General features: G+C 40.8%; 1 protein-coding gene across 2 annotated transcripts in view; it reads left to right on the forward strand.

Annotated features, from left to right (window-relative positions):
- LOC146525257 (protein kinase C-binding protein NELL1-like) overlaps positions 1 to 22028 on the forward strand; it is a 788406-nt gene that overhangs the window by 205999 nt on the left and 560379 nt on the right. For both annotated transcript variants that reach the window (XR_014876049.1, XM_085172545.1), the window contains exon 14: positions 2116 to 2238. Coding sequence is in view for 1 of the 2 variants with exons in the window: in XM_085172545.1 (XP_085028671.1) it covers positions 2116 to 2238 (123 nt within the window). In the remaining variant the exon portion in view is untranslated. The remainder of the gene's footprint in view (positions 1 to 2115; positions 2239 to 22028) is intronic.

The raw sequence follows: 22028 nt of genomic DNA on the forward strand, positions 1-22028 counted from the left end.
TGTCTCAGTTTTGCGGTCATAGAATATTGTTTGCCACTTTATTTGAGTCAAAGAATGAGTGAATAAGGCAATAATTTCTCTTTCAAGGGTTTGATCATGACAGAAGTCATGCTTGCTGTCATTATCATCAGCTGCTGTAAGGACACTTTCTGTGTTGTGATTGGATCAATGCACCTCCACTCGTTCATTCAGAGCTACACATTTAAGCTGACAATTGTTTTGATCATCATATTGTTAAATAATTTTGACAAATTAGAGCACATTACAAAAAAAATGCAATCATGAATATATCTTCATATTGTTCTAAACTGATATATTGAACGCAATCAGGGACTAGATTTGTCACCCCGACTGTAAGTACTAGATCCAAGTGTCAAACATTTGGCCCTCAAGCCATAAACAGCCCACTAAACAGCCCAATCCCATGCACAGGATGGCTTTGTGAAGAGGAGGGTAACATGTCAAACAAAATGTGGAAAAGGTGCACAAACCAAACCTCCTAGAGAGCCATAGGGTTCATATTTCTCTGCAAAGCAGGGCTGCTGTAACTCTAAACTCAACTATACATCCAGCCATCCATTAAATTTTCTTCCACTAATCCAATTCAGAGTTATGGGTGGGCTGAAGCTTATCCCAGCTGTCATAGGACAAGAGGTGGGGTACATCGTGGCTCAAAGAGTTGGTAGTTCGTCTTGTAACCGGAAGGTTGCCGGTTCAAGCCCTCAGACAGTCTCGGTCGTTGTGTCCTTGGGCAAGACACTTCACCTACCGCCTACTGATGTTGACCAGAGGGGCCGATGGCGCGATATGGCAGCCTCGCTTCTGTCAGTCTGCCCCAGGGCAGCTGTGGCTACAACTGTAGCTGCCTCCACCAGTGTGTGAATGTGAGAGTGAATGAATAGTGGTATTGTACAGCGCTTTGAGGGCCCCGAAAAGCGTTATATAAATGCAATCCATTATTATTATTATTATTATTATAGGCCTCCAAACTCCACTAATAAATATGAAAACAATAAAGCAATAACAGCAGTAAAAATAAGATCAAAATCAAGACTTAGACAAAGTGATTAAATTGGTTCATTCTCAGAATGTACTTGTACTCCTGCACACTTTTAAAACATGCTGTTTTGTCCCGGTTTTAATCTGACAGCCCACTCAAGATCAAACCCAGCTCTGTGTGAACTACAATGAGTCTGACAGCCCTGCTCGAGACGGCTTATATATGTTCTGGCCATATCATGCTTTAATTATATTCCCCGCATTATCTGTGATAATGTTCTTGTACTGAATTTGTCACATACTCAGCGGTAGGGACATTCACCTTGTCTCATTGCCGGGATGCAGAGCGTTGATTGCAGTGAGCAGGTTTTTGGCAGAGTTTTTATGGGTGGAAAAGGAAACTGTTTTTCTTTTTTTCTTTCTGCTTTGTCTTCATAATAACAAAAAAATCTCTTCTGGCAATGGGAAAGAAACAGAAACAAAACAGAAGCAGCCCATGCTGTTAGCCTACTGTCTAATCACTCTGTCCCATGTTGTAGTACAAATACTGCAACACTTTAAGCAACTGTTTTCAACTAGTAGAGTCAAGGATTCTCTTTCTGGAAAACTCAAAGTGTTTACATGTTAAAGTAAAGAGATGGTATATTTTCGATATTGTGTCTAGCAAGTCATCAGTGTCCAAGCCAAAATCATTAGGCTAATTAATTCTGATGCTCAGTAATTAGTCAGCACACCTGCCATGTGTCAGCTGTTGCCTCTCCACCATGGGCGGTAGTTTTTAAGTAAAAGCAGGCTTGGAACGAAAGCAAGCTTGCGTGTTTGTTTGAAGTCACCTTCGAGAATCCACTTCAAGTCCATTTTGAGCATGCCAAGCATAACTGGTGTTTGAAAACATGGTTGCTCAGAGAGGTGGCTGTTGACAGAAGAAAGGCTCAGCTATGGCTTCTCATTCTGAGCCAAGCAGCCGGTTGACTGTCCTCTCAGAGCGCAGCGATTGGGTGGCCTCTCGGCTCAAAAAGAAATGACCCCTCCATCTTTCACACACAGCAAAGTCGCAAACACACACACACACTCTATTCTCTATGTGAAGTTCCTCTCTGTCGGTTTCTCCCTCAGAGCATGACGAGTGCGCCAGCGGCCAGGATTTGTGTGATGAGAACGCCATCTGCACCAACACCATCAGGGGACATCTGTGTACCTGCAAGCCAGGCTACGTGGGCAATGGCACCATCTGCAGAGGTAAGTTCCTGAACCTGGAATATCCCACCTGACACACAGACACAGAAACAAAAAACCTTGCCACATCCTCTGAAGATAGGTTGCATGCTTCATTACAACACGGTTCATGTGGTTCGCTCCTCCTTCGTATCCTCTAACCAGGCAGAAGCTGCCATGGAGATGGTGAAAATTGAATCTGGACCATTTTCAGCCAGTTTTTGCCCACGTGTGCTTCTTTCCCCCTCGCTGCTCACCCTGCTCCCCATTGACCTGTTGCCCTGCCAGGCACGTTTCCTGGTTTGCCTGCATATAATAGCAACTGAACAGCATACAGAGGAAAACGCTTTGTTTTCAGGTTCACAAAAAATTAACATTTGAAAAAATATCAGAACCTTTGCATATCTATAGCTATGAAAATTACAATTCTTTGTAATCGACTCCATTAAATCTACACATAGACCTTAGAAGTGTTGATCATTCACTTCAGCAAGCATGTTAAAGATATGGTTGTTTGCCTGCTAGAGATTAAACCGAAGACTCAAGTTGCAGCACTACTTGGTCTGCAGTAGCACATGTTTGTCAGCAAAGCAAAACACGTTTTACAAAAATTGTGGGAAATTTGTGAAGTTCTGTTTTGTTGTCTTGAGTTAAGCGTCTTGGTCAGGCATGGATATTACTAAAAAGAAAATGGACCTTGCACAATCATAGCAACTGAAACTAGAAGTTAAGATAATAAGCGCATTAGGAAAGTATTCCTTAAATCAGATGAGAGATTACAATCCAGCTGCTGGAGTTTCTCCCTGTTGGCTCTTAAAAAGGTTCTGTGGTTAGGACACTTTGGTATTGATACCTCCATATTTAAATATGGTCTTTATTCTTTAACTATAAATATACTGTGACTCATTTGTCTTAAAAAGAGGTATTAAGACATGTTAAGTTTGGAGGATCCTGCCAACAGTCTAAACTTAATAAGATGCTTAATTTTAGTAAATTGTCAGAGTCCGTGTACATTTTGAATATTGCGTATTTTATTGTATAAAACAGAAGTCTGTGGTGGGTCAAATAGAGTGACTTTGTGCTTTTTTGTTATGTCAAATTAATCTCCTATTCACGGGTAGATGACGCGTTCATGCGTCCAATCAGCGAGGCGCAGTATGAATTCTGCTGAATATAAATATATATATCATATTTTTTATATAATATATTTTATATAATATATAATCATATTTTCAGGGCTGATGAAACAGGGCAGCCATTTCTAGGCCATGCAGGGCAATCGTAGCAGCAGAGGCTCGTTAGAGGGTTGAGAGTGTTTACAGTCCAGAGGAGTGCTGTGGCTTGAGGTCACCAAAATACCACAAACATTGCTAGGATCCACCAACAGAGCTGCAGAAACATCAGATTTTCACTTTAGCCAACTGGTCAACGAGAAAGAAAACATACTACATTTCAGAATCCGAGGAATCAGGAAGTTTTTTATTTACGGTATCTGTTTGATTAGAGATCTTTAGTCACACACAAAGACGTGGCAGGTATATCTTGCCTGGGTGTTAAGGTTGCACTTTGCCTGTTACATTTTATGTGTATTTTTCGATTTGGTAAAATAGAGTTAATTGTTCAGTTTGTCCCCTTTTTACCAGCAAAGAGCAAAACACTCAGGTTGAAATTTTTTTGTGTGTATGTGTAGGAGATAACAAGCTCTATATTATAAAGCGTTTGAGGGTTTGAGGTTTATTTCTCAAAATGTGTTTTGTTGCTCAGATTTGGTGCTGCCTACTCATAATATACTTTACTTCTGAACTCAAGTCTTAAAATACAGCTCAACTCCCAGCCCTGCTCATGTCTACAGCTTGATTTGTAAATAAAGAGACCCCATGGGCTTGCATGGAGCGCTTTCGTGTAATTTTTTAGACTGTGTGCATATGCTTGGCTGCTGTCCAAGAGATGGGAGAGTCATTAAGCCTAATTAGGCTTTGATATTCTAACCTACCTAAACATGATCTCAACAAAATTCCGGCAAATGTGCTGCAGTTGGATGTATTTGTTGCTGCACAAGCTGACATCCCCCCCAATAGGCAATATATGCCGCCTGTGAGGATGTGGGCTTTTATTTGGTTTCCTGTAATTTCATTGAAAGTGCCGAATATCAACAGGGAATGTCAGGACTACTATCTACTCTATCATTTTTCAGGGTTAAAAACCATGCTTTATTTTGACCTTCCCACCGTGTTCCATAGTGAAGCCACACTTTGCGTCCGCCTTGCTGCTCCTCACCGTGAAACTTAATAATGTTGTAATTAGGACAGGACAGAGGAAAGCATGTCAGTAATACAAATGATTAGTGGGAGGGTAAGTGTATCATATGGTGCTGTGGGTTGACATCTGCATGCATGTGATGGACAAGAAGTAGGGGAAGTGAATGATGAAACAAAAAGCAGCAAATGCAGGAGAGTGAAAGAGGTAAATGCAGTGACAGAACCAGAAAGTAACAGGAGACATAAAAAAAAAAAAAGTAAAGAAGTCGTTGTCACCCACCCCCACTCGCCCAGCCATCTGTAAAACAGGCATTAGGATGAGCAGCAGGTAGGAGGCAGGTCCAGGGAGAGATCAATGTAATTTGCAAAGTGCCTTCCACATAGTTTCAGCCTCTGGATTGTCTCCAGACTCATGACACACACACACACACGCACACACACACACACACAGGCACACAATGCTTGAGGACAATATAAAAATTAAACTACAGCATACATATTTGTCACACCAGAAGTCACGGTCAGTGTGCAATTTTTATAACAGAGAGGTGAATATATCAAACAATGTTTAGAATATAAATGATGAAATATGAAAACATTAGTTAACATAGTGGGTTTTGTTTTGTTTTTTCATGTTGGAATTAGAAATGCACTTTATTAAAAAATGGGTACTTTTAGGCACATGAAAAATGTGCATCTAGCTCCTGAACATGTAATTCCATCCGTGGACTTTATTCTGCTCCTCTAATATCCTTCCAAAAGATTTCCTGCAAGGAAAAACCCACTTTAGCTGCAACAGGAAGGTGTGGCATTATTCTTAAATGATGATTTCTTTTTTAAAATTTGCCCCAAAGTTGCTGGAAAGGTTTAAAATCAGGATTCTGAACAAACTGGTCAAATACTCCTTCACCAAACTAGAATAAATACCTAGTACATGTAGTGCCTAGATATTCCTAGTCTGGGAAATTAACCCAGACCCCACATTGTGTAGCTAATACATGATCAGTCATTATGCTGAGACCATGCATGACACTCAATCCAGCTGACTAATGCCATTTATCAGAGGCATGTAGGGAAATTCGTTTTAATAATGTCATTAAAATGTCCTGCATTTTACCTATATTGTGCAGGCCAATTAGTATATTATGTGAGAGGGGAGTTTGAAGAATCTCTCTCTATTTTCCCCCTCCCCCTGAGATCTCATTACTGTGTGATGGTGACAGTGTTGGCCAATCGACCTGTGCCTCCCATCTCATTCCCCTCATACATCACTACTGCCCTCTTAGGAATAGGGGAATTAGTCTGACTGTGTGACTGCAGCTCCTCAGCCTGTCCCTGCTAATGTTAATAAGGCAAAAAGGTGAGTTTAGCTTTAGCTCATACCCGACTGTGCAAAACTGCATTTCAGAGACAGAAAATGTATGGGTGACTGAGGGGTGGAACGGTCAACAAGTGCCCATCAACATTTAATGTCTGTTTTTACATATACAATACAACTTCACTTGGATTTGTTGTCAAGGAGGTAGCATTTTCTTTTGCAAAGGTATAATTTGGCGTTTACTATTTGTTAGGGCTTGGAGATGGTAAAACCTGCTATAGGTATAGGTTTATATGCTCAGTGACTTCCGAACTGAAAATCTCACACATTTACCCCATTTGATGTCATGAAGTGATGTTTCATTAATTATTAGATTGGCAAGACTTCTGTGAATACCTTAGTTTTCAGCCAATTACATCTCTATACAGTGGTGCTCAGATGTTTACGCACACTCATGAATATCATGGTCATTCTGGGCTTGTAATGATTGCTTTGAACTGCTGTTTTCCCAGGGTGGAATGGTTGTACGGCATACATCTTTAATGACTTTATAAAGCAAGAATTGGGTACACAAGTTTGAATATATTTTGGATTTTTTCTAATCCACACTGGTTGGCTAAATGTCCTTTAGCAAACTGCACCTTGGCCAGATGCTTTTGGTAGCTGTCAACAGCCTTCTGGCATAATTCTGGCTGGATATTTGATCACTCTTCTTTGCAGAATTTGTTGAGTTCATTTAAATTGGTTGGTTTATTGCCACAGAACCGGCTTTTAAGTGTAGTCCACAAATGTTCAGTAGAGTTGAGGTCAGGGCTTTGGGAAGGTGATGCCAGAGGCTAAATGTAAGCCTCCATTGTCCTGTTAGAACACACAATTTTGTCCAAGTTTCAGTCATCTAGATATTAATTTGTGAAGTTGAAACATTTGAAAGTAGTCGTCCTCATTCATTATTCCATCCATTATGTGCAGTCTACCAGTATCATTGACAGACAAACAGTGCCAGAGGATGATTCTACTGCCAACAAGCAGAGAGCTGCTATAAAACATTAGTTTTACCCCTCCAAACATATCTCTTTGTGGCCAGATAGCTCAGTCTTTGTCTCATCTGACCGTAAAACTATCGTCTAGAAGGCAATTGGCTTGTCCGTGTGGGCAGCTGTAAATTTCAGTCGATGTTGAAAGTGTCATTTTGGAGTGGGGACTGACTCTCAGTCGACACCCTCTCAGTTCAGTATTTGTTTTTTTCTGGGTTTTTTGGTTGTTTTTTTCAACTGATGGTCTTGGAATGGGTGATTGTTTAGAAATGGCTCCAAGAGACTTTCCCAACTTATCTAAATCTATACTTCTCTTCAAGTTAATAGGCCTTGGATTTGGGAATGTACCAGTTTTTTTTTTATTTGGCAAATCCTAAAGCTTTTGATAGTCCTTTGATATTTTTGGTTTCAGCCTAATAATGGCTTCCTTAATTTAAAATTGCACGCCTTGCACGTGAAAAAATGGGGGACTGTGTATTCATATGACTGTAATTCCTAAACAGTTAACTCAGTACTTTTGTTAAACTCCTCAATCATATCTTGCTTGTTTGGTTTAAAATGCACCATGGTGATGTACAGAGGCAAAATTACAAAAATTGTGCTGTTGTCAAATACTTATGGACTTGACTGCATAGCTTGTATATGTGAAACAAGGTTTTTGATATATTTACAGGATAATATTTCAATGGGTGTGAATTATTATAGGGCTAAAGGATTAAACTCTGTGGAAAAGAGCTATTTCAGGTGATGCATTAACCTCCTAGGACCTGGCATCCACATATGTGGACACCACATTTTGGGTTATTTAGACCAAAATACTCAATTTTGCTCTACAAGGGCCTGATATCCACTTGCGAGGACATTATACTGCTAAATTTTAAACAAATATCCTCATATGTGGCTCTCATTTTTCTTAGAAACAAAAATTAGGTAAAAAAAAAATCTGGTAATTCTTTGTTTTTACATTCATCAGGTCCCAAAATGCCCAAATATCAAAGAGAAATTAAAAATGCATGCTGTGAATGAGTTCGGGTCTTAGGAGGTTAAAGTCAGTGTGAAAGTGATTCAATAGGCGGTTTGTCTAATGGACCCTAATTGCAAGCTTTCTGCTATGTTGAATTGAAAAGAGGAAATGTACTGAGACTTTTTTTTTGCGTCTTAAGAACTAGAGTGAGTATATTTTCTGGTTACGTTTATCTGAGTAAATCTCTTCAGAGGATAAATCTTAACAGATAGACAAAAAACAAGATGCCCATTAAAGACTGTAGGTTTCTGAGACCAAGAGTTTTCACACATAAACTCTGGACAATGTTGGGAAGAGTCAGAAAAGTTAGCCCATTACCTGACTGTCCCCTTGCTTCCTTGCAGCACACCACATGCTTCCCATTTGCTCACCATGAATTCACTGGATAATTACCTGCTATATTCTAACATACAGTGGGGCAAAAAAGTATTTAGTCAGCCACCGATTGTGCAAGTTCCCCCACTTAAAATGATGACAGAGGTCAGTAATTTGCACCAGAGGTACACTTCAACTGTGAGAGACAGAATGTGAAAAAAAAAATCCATGAATTCACATGGTAGGATTTGTAAAGAATTTATTCGTAAATCAGGGTGGAAAATAAGTATTTGGTCAATAACAAAAATACAACTCAATACTTTGTAACATAACCTGTGTTGGCAATAACAGAGGTCAAACGTTTACTATAGGTCTTTACCAGGTTTGCACACACAGTAGCTGGTATTTTGGCCCATTCCTCCATGCAGATCTTCTCAAGAGCAGTGATGTTTTGGGGCTGTCGCCGAGCAACACGGACTTTCAACTCCCGCCACAGATTTTCTATGGGGTTGAGGTCTGGAGACTGGCTAGGCCACTCCAGGACTTTCAAATGCTTCTTACGGAGCCACTCCTTTGTTGCCCGGGCGGTGTGTTTTGGATCATTGTCATGTTGGAAGACCCAGCCTCGTTTCATCTTCAAAGTTCTCACTGATGGAAGGAGGTTTTGGCTCAAAATCTCACGATACTTGGCCCCATTCATTCTGTCCTTAACACGGATCAGTCGTCCTGTCCCCTTGGCAGAAAAACAGCCCCATAGCATGATGTTTCCACCCCCATGCTTCACAGTAGGTATGGTGTTCTTGGGATGCAACTCAGTATTCTTCTTCCTCCAAACACGACGAGTTGAGTTTATACCAAAAAGTTCTACTTTGGTTTCATCTGACCACATGACATTCTCCCAATCCTCTGCTGTATCATCCATGTGCTCTCTGGCAAACTTCAGACGGGCCTGGACATGCACTGGCTTCAGCAGCGGAACACGTCTGGCACTGCGGGATTTGATTCCCTGCCGTTGTAGTGTGTTACTGATGGTGACCTTTGTTACTTTGGTCCCAGCTCTCTGCAGGTCATTCACCAGGTCCCCCCGTGTGGTTCTGGGATCTTTGCTCACCGTTCTCATGATCATTTTGACCCCACGGGATGAGATCTTGCGTGGAGCCCCAGATCGAGGGAGATTATCAGTGGTCTTGTATGTCTTCCATTTTCTGATGATTGCTCCCACAGTTGATTTTTTCACACCAAGCTGCTTGCCTATTGTAGATTCACTCTTCCCAGTCTGGTGCAGGTCTACAATTCTTTTCCTGGTGTCCTTCGAAAGCTCTTTGGTCTTGGCCATGGCGGAGTTTGGAGTCTGACTGGTTGAGGCTGTGGACAGGTGTCTTTTATACAGATGATGAGGTCAAACAGGTGCCATTCATACAGGTAACGAGTGGGGGACAGAAAAGCTTCTTACAGAAGACGTTACAGGTCTGTGAGAGCCAGGGATTTTCCTTGTTTGAGGTGACCAAATACTTATTTTCCACCCTGATTTACGAATAAATTCTTTACAAATCCTACCATGTGAATTCATGGATTTTTTTTTTCACATTCTGTCTCTCACAGTTGAAGTGTACCTCTGGTGCAAATTACTGACCTCTGTCATCATTTTAAGTGGGGGAACTTGCACAATCGGTGGCTGACTAAATACTTTTTTGCCCCACTGTAGGTGCAATCAGACAGTACATGGGCTTTGTGCCTGGGAGCTGAGAGGAGAAAGTATGTTCAGTGTATAATATCTGCTAAGCAGATATGATATTCTCACACAATAATATTACATAATAAAATTACATTTGCCGGAGCAGGAAGGTGGAAAGATTAAAGAGTTTACATTAAAGAACTGCATCAGCATCGTTCGTCCGTGTTCACATCTGTGTGCTCTACTGCATAGCACTCTGCGTTACCAGCAAGAGTATCTGTTAAACAAAGCGTATACAGTACTTTTCACAGATTTAATATAGTTGAGTATCACCGGCACAAGACTGATTGAAGGCAAAAAAAAACATCACAGAGATGATAGAATGAGGACAGCATGCTGGATTTTCGCTTGGTGCATTAAATTATATTACAAGAGTGGATGTGATAGAGCTTAACACAAGGGGGTGGGGTCTCTCTTTGCTGCTACATCTAACAGTGGGGAACAGACTAAAAATAATTGCCTCAAATGATAATTGCTACAAAGCTTCAAAAACAAGTAGCGAGTTTTTTTTTTTTCTTTTCCTTGTTACAATTTTCTTTTCCACATTTGCAATTAATCATAGCTTCAGATACTGTGGTTTGCAGCCAATTAAATGTTGTAAAACACTGTGCCCTATAGCACACAACTACACAGCAGAAACTGCTAAATGTGTTGTTCCTATCAAAAAAGGATAAAGGGGAGCAATAATTATGTAAACAGAAAATTAAATGCTTCATACTTGTAGAGGAAATGAAGACTGAATTACACTCCTTCCCCCTCCCTCCCTCCCTCCCTCCCAGTTTCTCTTTTCCTCTCATCCCCCCTCTCATCCCCATTCTCTATTTCCCAGAATACATTAGCATGGGTTTACAGCACGCTGTTAGCTGCTTGCAACATGGTTCCTCTGCGATTAGGTCCGATAGCAAAATGAGAAAAGCACGAGTCAGTGCCTTTGTCCTCTGCGCCACTGTTTAGACTCACTACTCAAATCCTCTCTATTTAAAGCCCCTTTGTCTATACAAACCAGTCCTAGGGAATGAAACGGACCATTAACAAGATTAGCTCACTCATTCTACTGCTGACAAAGGCTCTGCAATAGGCTGCTGATCATTAGGCTGGCAGTGGGAACAATGCTGATCTATAATCTTTTGCCGTGCTTCGATTGAACTATTGTGGCCCATTTATTAGACTCTAAGGGAGATGACATAATGGTAGCCCTTTGTCAACCCAAGAGAGCCACAATACCAGAGCAGTGGCTGGAGGAACGAAAGTAAGTAACGGTAAAAGGAGTCTTAACCCTTCATTTCTTCTTTCTTACAGTCAGTTTGTGCAGTTGGTTGAACTGAAATAGAGCCTGTGGGATGGAGGCCTTTTTGTATGTTTCCAGCAATCATCCCAGTAGCACTAGGCAGGAAGGTGGGTGGCTGCAGGTAGGCTGTAGCTCTCTAAAGTTGAGAATAAATGTTCGCATGTAAATAGCAAGTATGCTTCACAAATGTTTTCCAGTGTAGTAGCAGGTAGCATTTTAGGTGAGAAAATCTTTCAAGCCACAGTGAACACAATCATTTCAAAATCAACACCTGAGCTGCATTCTTAAATTGTGTTTTTGAACCGTAAATACAGCAAGACTGAGCAGAATCAGCACCTACAAATAGGAGCAATAGCTGTGCTTCTCCGTCTATTGTGTGTTTTCATAATATCAGCAGCAGCCAAATCTATTGTGTCGTTAACAGTCACCCAAAGGGGCATAGCATTGCTGTAGCAACAATATTAGCCGTAATTACTCTCCTGTAATAGAAGCAAGATGTGAGGTATAATCACTACTCAGTCAGTGAGAGAGCAGAAGTAGGTCAGCTGTGGTAGACTGAGTGATTGTGGTGAATTTGCCTGGCCTAGTCGAGCTCCCCTGAGATTACCGAGGCAAAGATCCAGTCCAGTCCCACCGATGCCACATTACACATCTGTTACACGAAGCTATAAGAGGAAACATATCAGGTTCACTGTGGTAGCAATCTGCTCAAGTCAAGCCCATGCAAGTGGATATTGGGTATGTTTTGGGGCATGCAACCCAAATGAAGTACTTGTAGAAGTGCAGTTTTTCTAATGAATGCTTGCAGAGGGTGTCTCCAACAGCGAGTCAAAGCCTGTGAAGTCCCATGTTAAACCAACAGAATGAACAATATTTACAGCAAAGATTAAAAATTGTTTTCAGCCCCCTTGAACTTTCCCACATTTTGTCACATTACAGCCACAAACATGAATTAATTTTATTGGAATTCCACGTGAAAGACCAACACAAAGTGGTGTATGTCTGTGAAGGTTCTCAGTCATACAGGTCAGGCTTTTCGTTCCACTTTCCACTCAAGCGTACACCACTTTGTAGTCAAAGGAGCTTGCAAAGAAAAGCACCTGGACTTCTTTAAGTTGCTTGAAGACGTTTCACCTCTCATCTGAGAAGCTTCTTCAGTTCTAAGGTCAAATGGTGGGACCATCAGGGGGTCCTTTTGTCCCTCTGCGGGGGGATACTCCCAGTATAGGTTTAAATCTGGGACTCCCCACCATTTGACCTTAGAACTGAAGAAGCTTCTCAGATGAGAGGTAAAACGTCTTCAAGCAACTTAAAGAAGTCCAGGCGCTTTTCTTTGCAAGCTCCTTTGACTACAAAGTGGTGTACGCTTGAGAAGTGGAACGAAAATCATACATGATTCCAAACATTTTTTACAAATAAATAACTGCAAAGTGGGGTGTGCGTAATTATTCAGCCCCCTGAGTCAATACTTTGTAGAACCACCTTTTGCTGCAATTACAGCTGCCAGTCTTTTAGGGTATGTCTCTACCAGCTTTGCACATCTAGAGACTGAAGTCCTTGCCCATTCTTCTTTGCAAAACAGCTCCAGCTCAGTCAGATTAGATGGACAGCGTTTGTGAACAGCAGTTTTCAGATCTTGCCACAGATTCGCAATTGGATTTAGATCTGGACTTTGACTGGGCCATTCTAACACATGGATATGTTTTGTTTTAAACCATTCCATTGTTGCCCTGGCTTTATATTTAGGGTCGTTGTCCTGCTGGAAGGTGACCCTCTGCCCCAGTCTCAAGTCTTTTGCAGACTCCAAGAGGTTTTCTTCCAAGTTTGCCCTGTATTTGGCTCCATCCATCTTCCCATCAACTCTGACCAGCTTCCCTGTCCCTGCTGAAGAGAAGCACCCCCAGAGAATAATGCTGCCACATAGCGTTTTGCATTTTGGCCAAAAAGTTCCATTTTGGTCTCATCTGACCAGTGCGCCTTCTTCCACATGTTTGCTGTGTCTCCCACATGGCTTGTGGCAAACTGCAAACAGGACTTCTTATGGTTTTCTGTTAACAATGGCTTTCTTCTTGCCACTCTTCCATAAAGGCCAACTTTGTGCAGTGCACGACTAATAGTTGTCCTATGGACAGATTCCCCCACCTGAGCTGTAGATCTCTGCAGCTCGTCCAGAGTCACCATGGGCCTCTTGGCTGCATTTCTGATCAGCGCTCTCCTTGTTCAGCCTGTGAGTTTAGGTGGACGGCCTTGTCTTGGTAGGTTTACAGTTGTGCCATACTCCTTCCATTTCTGAATGATCGCTTGAACAGTGGTCCGTGGGATGTTCAAGGCTTGGGAAATCTTTTTGTAGCCTAAGCCTGCTTTAAATTTCTCAATAACTTTATCCCTGACCTGTCTGGTGTGTTCTTTGGACTTCATGGTGTTGTTGCTCCCAATATTCTCTTAGACAACCTCTGAGGCCGTCACAGAGCAGCTGTATTTGTACTGACATTAGATTACACACAGGTGCACTCTATTTAGTCATTAGCACTCATCAGGCAATGTCTATGGGCAACTGACTGCACTCAGACCAAAGGGGGCTGAATAATTACGCAAACCCCACTTTTCAGTTATTTATTTGTAAAAAATGTTTGGAATCACGTATGATTTCCATTCCACTTCTCACGTGTACACCACTTTGTATTGGTCTTTCATGTGGAATTCCAATAAAATTGATTCATGTTTGTGGCTGTAATGTGACAAAAGGTGGGAAAGTTCAAGGGGGCCGAATACTTTTGCAAGCCACTGTAGAGGACTTATTAGCCCGCTTACTTATTACCTCACTTGCCTAGACTTACAAGGCTACAACCATCAGGGTTGCTGCCTTAAGCCACTAAAGATTGGGCAGACTGGACAGACAGGTGTTACAACACCATTTATTAGAATTTCTCTGCAGGAAGTGTTTTTCATGGAGGGCATGAAAAACCCTAAACAGACTTCATCCTGTGCTGGTTGATGCCGTGTTGATAACTATGCCACCAGTTTGTCTAACAACCCGTCTTCTCCTTGACACATTTTCGGAGATGTATTTAAGAGAGGGCTGACATTAGGAAAAGAGAACTATATATTTTTCCTGTTTCTAGTGTTGATCTTTGTCTGATCAACACAACCCGAAATGGCACGTCAGCGTCAGAATCAAATCCGTCAATCAACATGGATGTCTTTCTAAAAGTGCCATTTAGCACCAATAATCAAACCATGGGAAAGCAACAGTAGAACATGTAGAGAGAAATTGAATTACTCACAAAGTGCAGATTGAATTTATAGACATTATGTTTTTGTTTTTCTGTAAACTGCAGTGAGCTGTAGCTCTGAAGCTGTTGAAGTCTCCATTTAGATTTCAGCTAATTAAGGTTCATAATAAAGAATAACCCTGTGGCTCAGAGACAGTAAACAATTTATGTTGGGTACATTTTCTGCTTGCAGTTGTATTTTTACCAGGTAAAAGGTTTGTATATGGAAAATGCATACCAATACACCTGGGAGAAGGAAAGAGACAACTGTGGTTTCTGTTGCAAAATTTACCATCGCTTAGCATTCCTTAAGCACACCTACTGGCCCAATAGAAAAATACTCATTTAATTCTTTATATAATTTTTTGATTGATTATATTATATTAATAACTTGAGATCCACTGTGCATATACATTTTATAGCCACTGAGTTCTGCTTCAAAACAGCATGACTGTGTTATTGTCCGTCAGTCTTTAATAGGGAAGCTTTGATCACCTTTGTAGCTTTACACCTGCTGTGTTGCTTACTCTCAGCCAGATCCTGTCCCACATTATTGTTAAGATGCAAATTAACATATCTGAGGTTCGCTCCAAGGAGGCAGGTATGTATGTTACTTTTTACTACCTACTCTAGTAGCCTTAAGAAATGTACTGGGTATGTGGCTTTGACATTTTAAATAAATAAATACGTACATAAAATAGAGGCTGTTTTAAAACAGAGAGTATTTCATCTGGGACTGAAAAGCACAAAGCTCGGAGGCTCTTGGCTCCAAAACACTTTAGTTCAAATCTTCAGGCCATGGCTGATTTATGGCAGACTGCAGGCTTCACTTGTACACACACACACACACACACACACACACACACACACACACACACACACACACACACACACACACACACTCAAATAACAAATAGACAAGTAGAGGAAGCATTTGAATGGGAGAATACTGTGTGACTGTAGCTGTTTCTCTTACTCACAGCTATTACTGTGGATTGAGTCCCTACAATAAGGGAAATGTATTTACTGAAAAAGGAGCCATGAATTATATTCCTGCTACTAGTTATTTGTTTATGTTATACACCACATGTATGTTCTAATTATTGCTGCTTTCAGAGAAAAAAAAGCGCACTTGTAAAAGATACAATCAGACAATAGTTCATCAGTCCACATGACAGGATTCACCGTGTATAGATTTATGACAACATGTGGTGTGTGTGTGTGTGTGTGTGTGTGTGTGTGTGTGTGTGCGTGTGTGTGCATGCTTTTGTGTTTCTGTGTTTTTCCAGGTTTCTTCAGCTAATTAATTCAGTGTTTTTGCCAAACAGGAAATTTGGCAAGAATAAAGCAGTCTTTCTCTTATTCATATGATATTGGACGTGGTAAATAGCATACCCTGGGTTGCTTCAAAGAAAATTTGCCTTGGATTTAGACACTGATTATTGGATGTTTTCTATAGACAGAATCCCCAGGACACAAGGAAAAAAAGAGTTATAAACCCAAAGTGTAAAAGTTTGTTTGAGTTTTTTGGACTACGATATTCATTATAAGAAGAGATACTTCAGTCACGAACAACATGCAGGCCCACTATACAATGCTGCTATGATAGCATATTAAAAACGGGGTAAACCTGGAGTGAATGGATATGTAGTTGAGACCTCATTGTTTTTGACAAACTGAAAGAAATAAAGCAGCAGCCATCTCCTGAGAGGATGATATGATCGTTTCTGTTCTCCTCACTCGCTTTTAATAGCAGCTGCTCTTCTACCTAATGTGTCTTTCACCATTGTGGGGCTCACACACACACACACACATCCAAATCAGTGTCTCATCCACAGTCTGTTTCAGTGCAGATTTCTAAGCTGTCGCTTCAATCATCTTATTTCTCCTCGTTCTTGTCTTATCATCTGTTTCCCATTGCTAATCCATCATCTGTCTATTTCACGTGCTGTCAGGATGATAGGCCTACTACTCAGTAAGACTTTTTGCTTGTTATCATTTTCAGCGTATTCGTGGTGAGTCAGCGCAGAGATACAGATACACTGTTCTGTCTACAGAACTACAGCTTATTCAAGTTTTCCAAACCAGTTTTTGGGGAGTGACGATAAAGATGCGGGAAGTACAGAAAAGTCCCACACGTATTGAAACTGATTTTACTTCACGAGTGAGTACAGTAGGATGGAGTTGGAAATGGCTCAGCAGTGCTACAAAGTTATAACTGACAGTTTAATAACTAAAGTTTCCCATGAGTTTACTTCCATATGGGTCAGTCAATGAAAATCAGCAAGTGTGTCATGATCCTGGGTCTTCGACCCAGCGTTTTGTGTTTTCTATTGTTGTGATATATTTTGGTTTTTGGTTCTGTTCTTCTTCAGTTTAATGTTTAGTCATTTCTGTCTGTGTTTTCCTCTGTGTAAAGTCTGTGTTTCTTAGTCTGTGTCTTTGCATGTGTGAGTTCCTGTTTTATTTTGTAGGTCTGCGTCTCCCATCAGTGTTTCTGGTTTCGCTTCCCCTTGTCTCGTTATGTCCAATTACTCCCAGCCGTGTCTCCCTCCTGTTTCCCATTCCCTGATTGCCCTGTGTGTATTTAAGCCCTGTGTTTTCTCATGTACATTGCTGGTTTGTCTGTGTTATTTGGTGTTTTCTGGTGTGCGTGTCTCTGTGGTTCCCCTGCATCTATCGACGTCTCCCTGCACCTCTGGTTGTGTCTCAAGGTTTCAGGTTGGCTTTATTCTTAGTTTTACCAGTTTAGGTTTTGTCAGTTCCGTTCTCGCCACCCTCGCCTTTTGTTGAATGCTATCCTCCTCAATAAAGCTCACTCTCATCAGAAGCTGTGCTTGCACTTTGGGTCCTTTAATAATTTACACACGGCTTGCCCCGCAAACCGTGACAAAGTGAGTCCCTCCTGGCCCCCTCACAATTCACAGATTTCGATTTTAAAACCTTTTTTGTACAACAACTGTAAAGTAATGATGGCATGCAAACCTTCATAGTGTCAAGATTTTGCAATAAGCTGTCCCTGAAGTACAAACGCCTAGGTTGAAATTTGAATATTTATTTTTTAGTTGCTACTACCACTACTGTGCAAAAACACTTTGTCTTTCTTAATATCTTCCTTTGAAGCAGTCAGACTTGCCTGTCATTTTTGTTAAGTGGTCTTTAGCAGTATTTCTCCAGGCTTTCTTAAGCTCTTTCAGAGTTTTTCGTTGGACTTTGGCTGCTTTTTAACTCACTTTCAGTCCAGTCCTCATAGCTCACTGTTTCCAGTTGGTGTGAAAATAGAATCAATTGGAATTTTTTGGTTCAAATCATTTTCATTATGTACAGAAGGCATCCAGACAGACACACAGTAGTGAATGCCTTGAGCCATAAAACAGAGTGGAGGCTCTATCATGGTTTGGGGTTCCATTTCAGCCACTCACGTTGGGAAAAGTACCATCAGACTGACCATGCAGCACCATGTGAAAACCATCCACCATCCATTTAAACCACCATGATTGGCAACAGCTTCATTTTTCAGCATGACGGTGATCATAAATACATTGCCAATGCAGTAAAAGCATACCAGGATATAAGGAATACAATGGAACAATAGCAGTCACAGACTGGCTTCCCTAAAACCCAGAGCTCAAGCCATGTGTACTCATCTTGACAAAGAATAGTAAAGAAGGCACCCATAATCCAAAGAAGAGGGAATTATTTGATCCACTGCTGAATTATATATAACACACTTCCATTCATTTTGCACTTTTCAATAAACCACTGCAGCTATTACCTATTTTCCTACAAAATGTTAAGAAATGAGGAGTGGCCCTAGAGTTTTCCACAGTATTCTAAGTAGAGGATTTCATCTCATTTCTCTTGTTTAAGGACAGCATAATTTTCTCATGTATATACCTTTTTAAAACCAACTACCTCAGGATTTCAGTGAGGTGGAGGATGAAGACTCATATCTCAAACTGATCAGTTTATGTGTGTTTGATGTTTCTGGTGTTGTGAAAGAGTGGGACTTAAAAAAGAAATGATCTCATAGTGCAAAGTGTAAGTTTTTATTGTTATGTAAACAAAAAGGAGAGAAAAAAAATGCCATGTTTGAAATAAGTGAAATTTTTTAAACACAACCCCTCCGTGTGAAATCGAATTCGTCACTATATGATATGCATCCCTCCTCCAGCTTCCAGCAGCATGGGTCATGGGTAATTCCGCCACTACATCTCGCCTCTCAGCAGTAAGCGTCATGTTATCAGCGAGGCAGAGGCAGCAGCAGAGGTTGGAGAAAACAGTGGTGTCAGCTGCCTACCTGTGTGTGTCAGTAATGGATTCAGATACAGGGAGTCGCACATCCTGTGCCGCCCTCTGTTATGAAAGCTCCTCACATCCAGCTGCCAAGGGCATCCCTGCTCCCCACCCCTCCCTTCCCCCCTACTGTGCTGATAGGTTCATGCCCCCACGACTCTTCAGCAGATGAAAATAGATAAAATCATCCAGACATGGCGTGAACTGACAGTTAATGTTTGCCACACACTGATTCAGTTGAAACACAGACAGTGAGTTTAATATATTTCTATTTTTATTTGCTTCTTATTCACTTATTCAGTATTCAGCAATAGCATTTTTTTTTAATACTTAGGAAACTGTATAACAGACAAAACTCACACAACAGAGATAATTCCCTTACCATGCTTATTATTTGTATTCCCCAAACTTCATATTGGACTTTGCTTCTACTTAAAAATAAAGTAAATATACAGTCATCACTACGCCCACACTAGCATCTAAGCAGAAAAAAAATATTACTGATACTAATTGCCGGCTTTGTTGTCACCCTAAAGAATCGCACATAAGTTTCATAATTTTATGCCAGTACCTAATAAATGTATTCACCCACACAAAAGGATGTTAAAAACCCAGCTTTAAATAAAAGCTTAAAGCTTTCTTTAAACGTGTGTTTCTGAGCCACTCGTAAGAAGTGTAAATGAGCTAAAAAGACAACACCAACACAGCGTCACCTGTTAATTTCTTAGCAAACGTTGGCTCATTTAAAAATCCGGCAGAGACACAGCGACGCTAACATCCATCTGGAGATGTGTCTGCACAAGCCTGACAAACTATTCGCATTATACCCGACCGTCTTAGTCTGTTCTAGTCTCAAATAAGCACTTTTGTGGGATTAACTTTCAGATCTCATATCCTGTAGCTTTTTTTCTCATTTCAATTGACTCTTCCCATTTAGAAGTACTATAATTAGTTATATCCATACTTAAACCCATTACAAGAGCATATCATTTTTATACTTATTCAATCTGAGTACATAACCCAGCAGCTCATCAGGTACATGTATAAAGTTGAGTGTAAGGTAAAGCAAATGCAAATATTTTCACAGCACACTCTTATTTTTGGATATTATAAAAGTGTGACTCTGGATTAGGGGTGACTGGAAGTGGACGTGCATCTTGGGTAAAGGACCCGCTCATTTTATAGTGGCATCAAGCAGACTCGTGCGGTAATGGATATCTGTGTACACAAGAAAATGGAGTTGTATTTCTGCGAAGTGTAATGCCTGGAGAGAGAACAGTGTGTTGAATGCTTTTAAAGTGAAAACCAAGAATCCCAGGGGAGCATTTAAGCGCTGACAGCTGTTTTACATCTAGAAAATGTGGCAAAAAAAACCTGTCAGTTTGCTTGAGGTTTTGTTTTTTGGTTTTGTTTTTTTTTTTTCTTTGCTTGTCTGATGAATAAACAAATGGCACCTCTGCGTTAGCTCAGTCCTCTGCTGCCATCTGCTTCTGCAGGCAACCTTTCAAACTGTCTTTGCTCAAACACTTTAGCCATGTGTTCACAGGTGCACTTAGCACAAGAATGATAGGTAAGGACCGACAAGTTATAACATGCCTGAAATGAAAGGTTAATCAGGCCGTGCTTGTAATGATGATTGTGAATGAAAGTATCTGACTTTCTTTTCACCGTCCCAACATCCACGGTGAGATAGTAGCAGGTCCCCCCTGCCTTTCCCAAAACTGCTTTGTAAGTTTCCCTAAAATCGCTGGTCACTTACCTGCATCTTTCACACTCCTCCAGCCCTGAGCATTCTGGAATGTGAGGAGGCTCGTTCCAGAGTGTGAAATCTCCTGAACCACCTGGCAGAATTAAGTGTTGTGTCAGCAGTATTGATCAACCACCCCTTCAACCCTCTGCAGATACATTATGGCAGTAAAAATCTCCCTTAATGTGTCTTTAATCCATGCCGACTGCCTGGCACAAGTCCTTATTGTCTTGTAAGTGCAGTCATTATCTGTGATGTTCAGTAAATGCCCAACAGAGAGTACAGCCAAGGGTGAACTACTGTTACTCTGATGCATAGTAAAGTGAGGCATTTGTATGAGTAAATGGATTGGCATTAATTCCTTCTTAGCTGCATTTTTGGCCTGCTCAGCACTTCCATGCAGGCTGCCAGTGGACTTCTAACTCTGCATTTAAGCCTGCTGCTGTGCATTCATATAAATGGAAGCAAGACAGACACACACACACACACACACACACTGCAGCAGGAGAAAGAGGGAGGAGGCATTTTTCTTCCTATGAGATGAAGGATGTTGAAGAGAGAGAATATAGAAGAAGATGTTGAGCCTCCATTATCTGGATACCCCTGCGTTCCTCTGTCAGAACTAATAGATGTTGTTTTCAGGAAGGCACCTTTATATTGTGCATAATCTCTTTCCCTCTGTGATATCAGCACCTGTTGGAAGATATGAAAGGATCTGAGAGTGGAGGCTAAGGTTTACATTTAAAACTTTCAGGGCATAGCTTTATTGCTGCAGACCAGAGCTGTTCAACATCCTAGAAGAGGATGCTAGGAATAGGGTGGAAAAGAAGCTGTGGCTAACTGAACCAACTGTAAAAAGAAAGACTTTACTTATAAGGCCCTTTTTTTGGTAACCATCTTGAAAAAAAATGTTAATTTATAATTAATGCATCTTTAGTAGTCTAATTACCCTTAAAAACTTAAAATATAATTAATAGTCTTTAATAATCAATAATGTATGTGATGTCATTATTCCTTAAACTTGATGAGTGATATGTTGCATCATGTATTGTGTCACAGCTGTTAAGAAATAATAACAGTTCAGTTCTGGCAGCATGAGAACATTATGACTTTTATATAGTGTTTTCTTATTCTAAGTGACCACTCAACATTTTAAACACACTCACCGGCCACTTCATTGGAAACATCTACTGAACTGCTTTAAAGTGCAAACACCTTATATGGCAATCGCATGGCAGACGATCAGTGCAAGACAAACTGCTCAAACCGAGCATCAGAATGAGGAAGAAAGGTGATTTTAAGTGACTTCTGTGCAGGTAGCATGATTCTTGGAGCCAGATAGGTTGGTGTGAGTACTACACAACGTACTAATCTCTAGGGATTTACCTGCACAAACAGGAAAATGTCCAGGGTTTACAGAGAATGGGCCAAAAATAATGTTATCTGGTAGAAAATTCTTTGTTAATGTCAGAAGTCAGAGGAGAAAAGCCATGCTGCTTTGAGGTGATAGGAAGACTAGAAATGACC

The sequence above is a fragment of the Neolamprologus multifasciatus genome, chromosome 1, assembly GCF_963576455.1.
Source record: "Neolamprologus multifasciatus chromosome 1, fNeoMul1.2, whole genome shotgun sequence".
NCBI lineage: Eukaryota > Metazoa > Chordata > Actinopteri > Cichliformes > Cichlidae > Neolamprologus > Neolamprologus multifasciatus.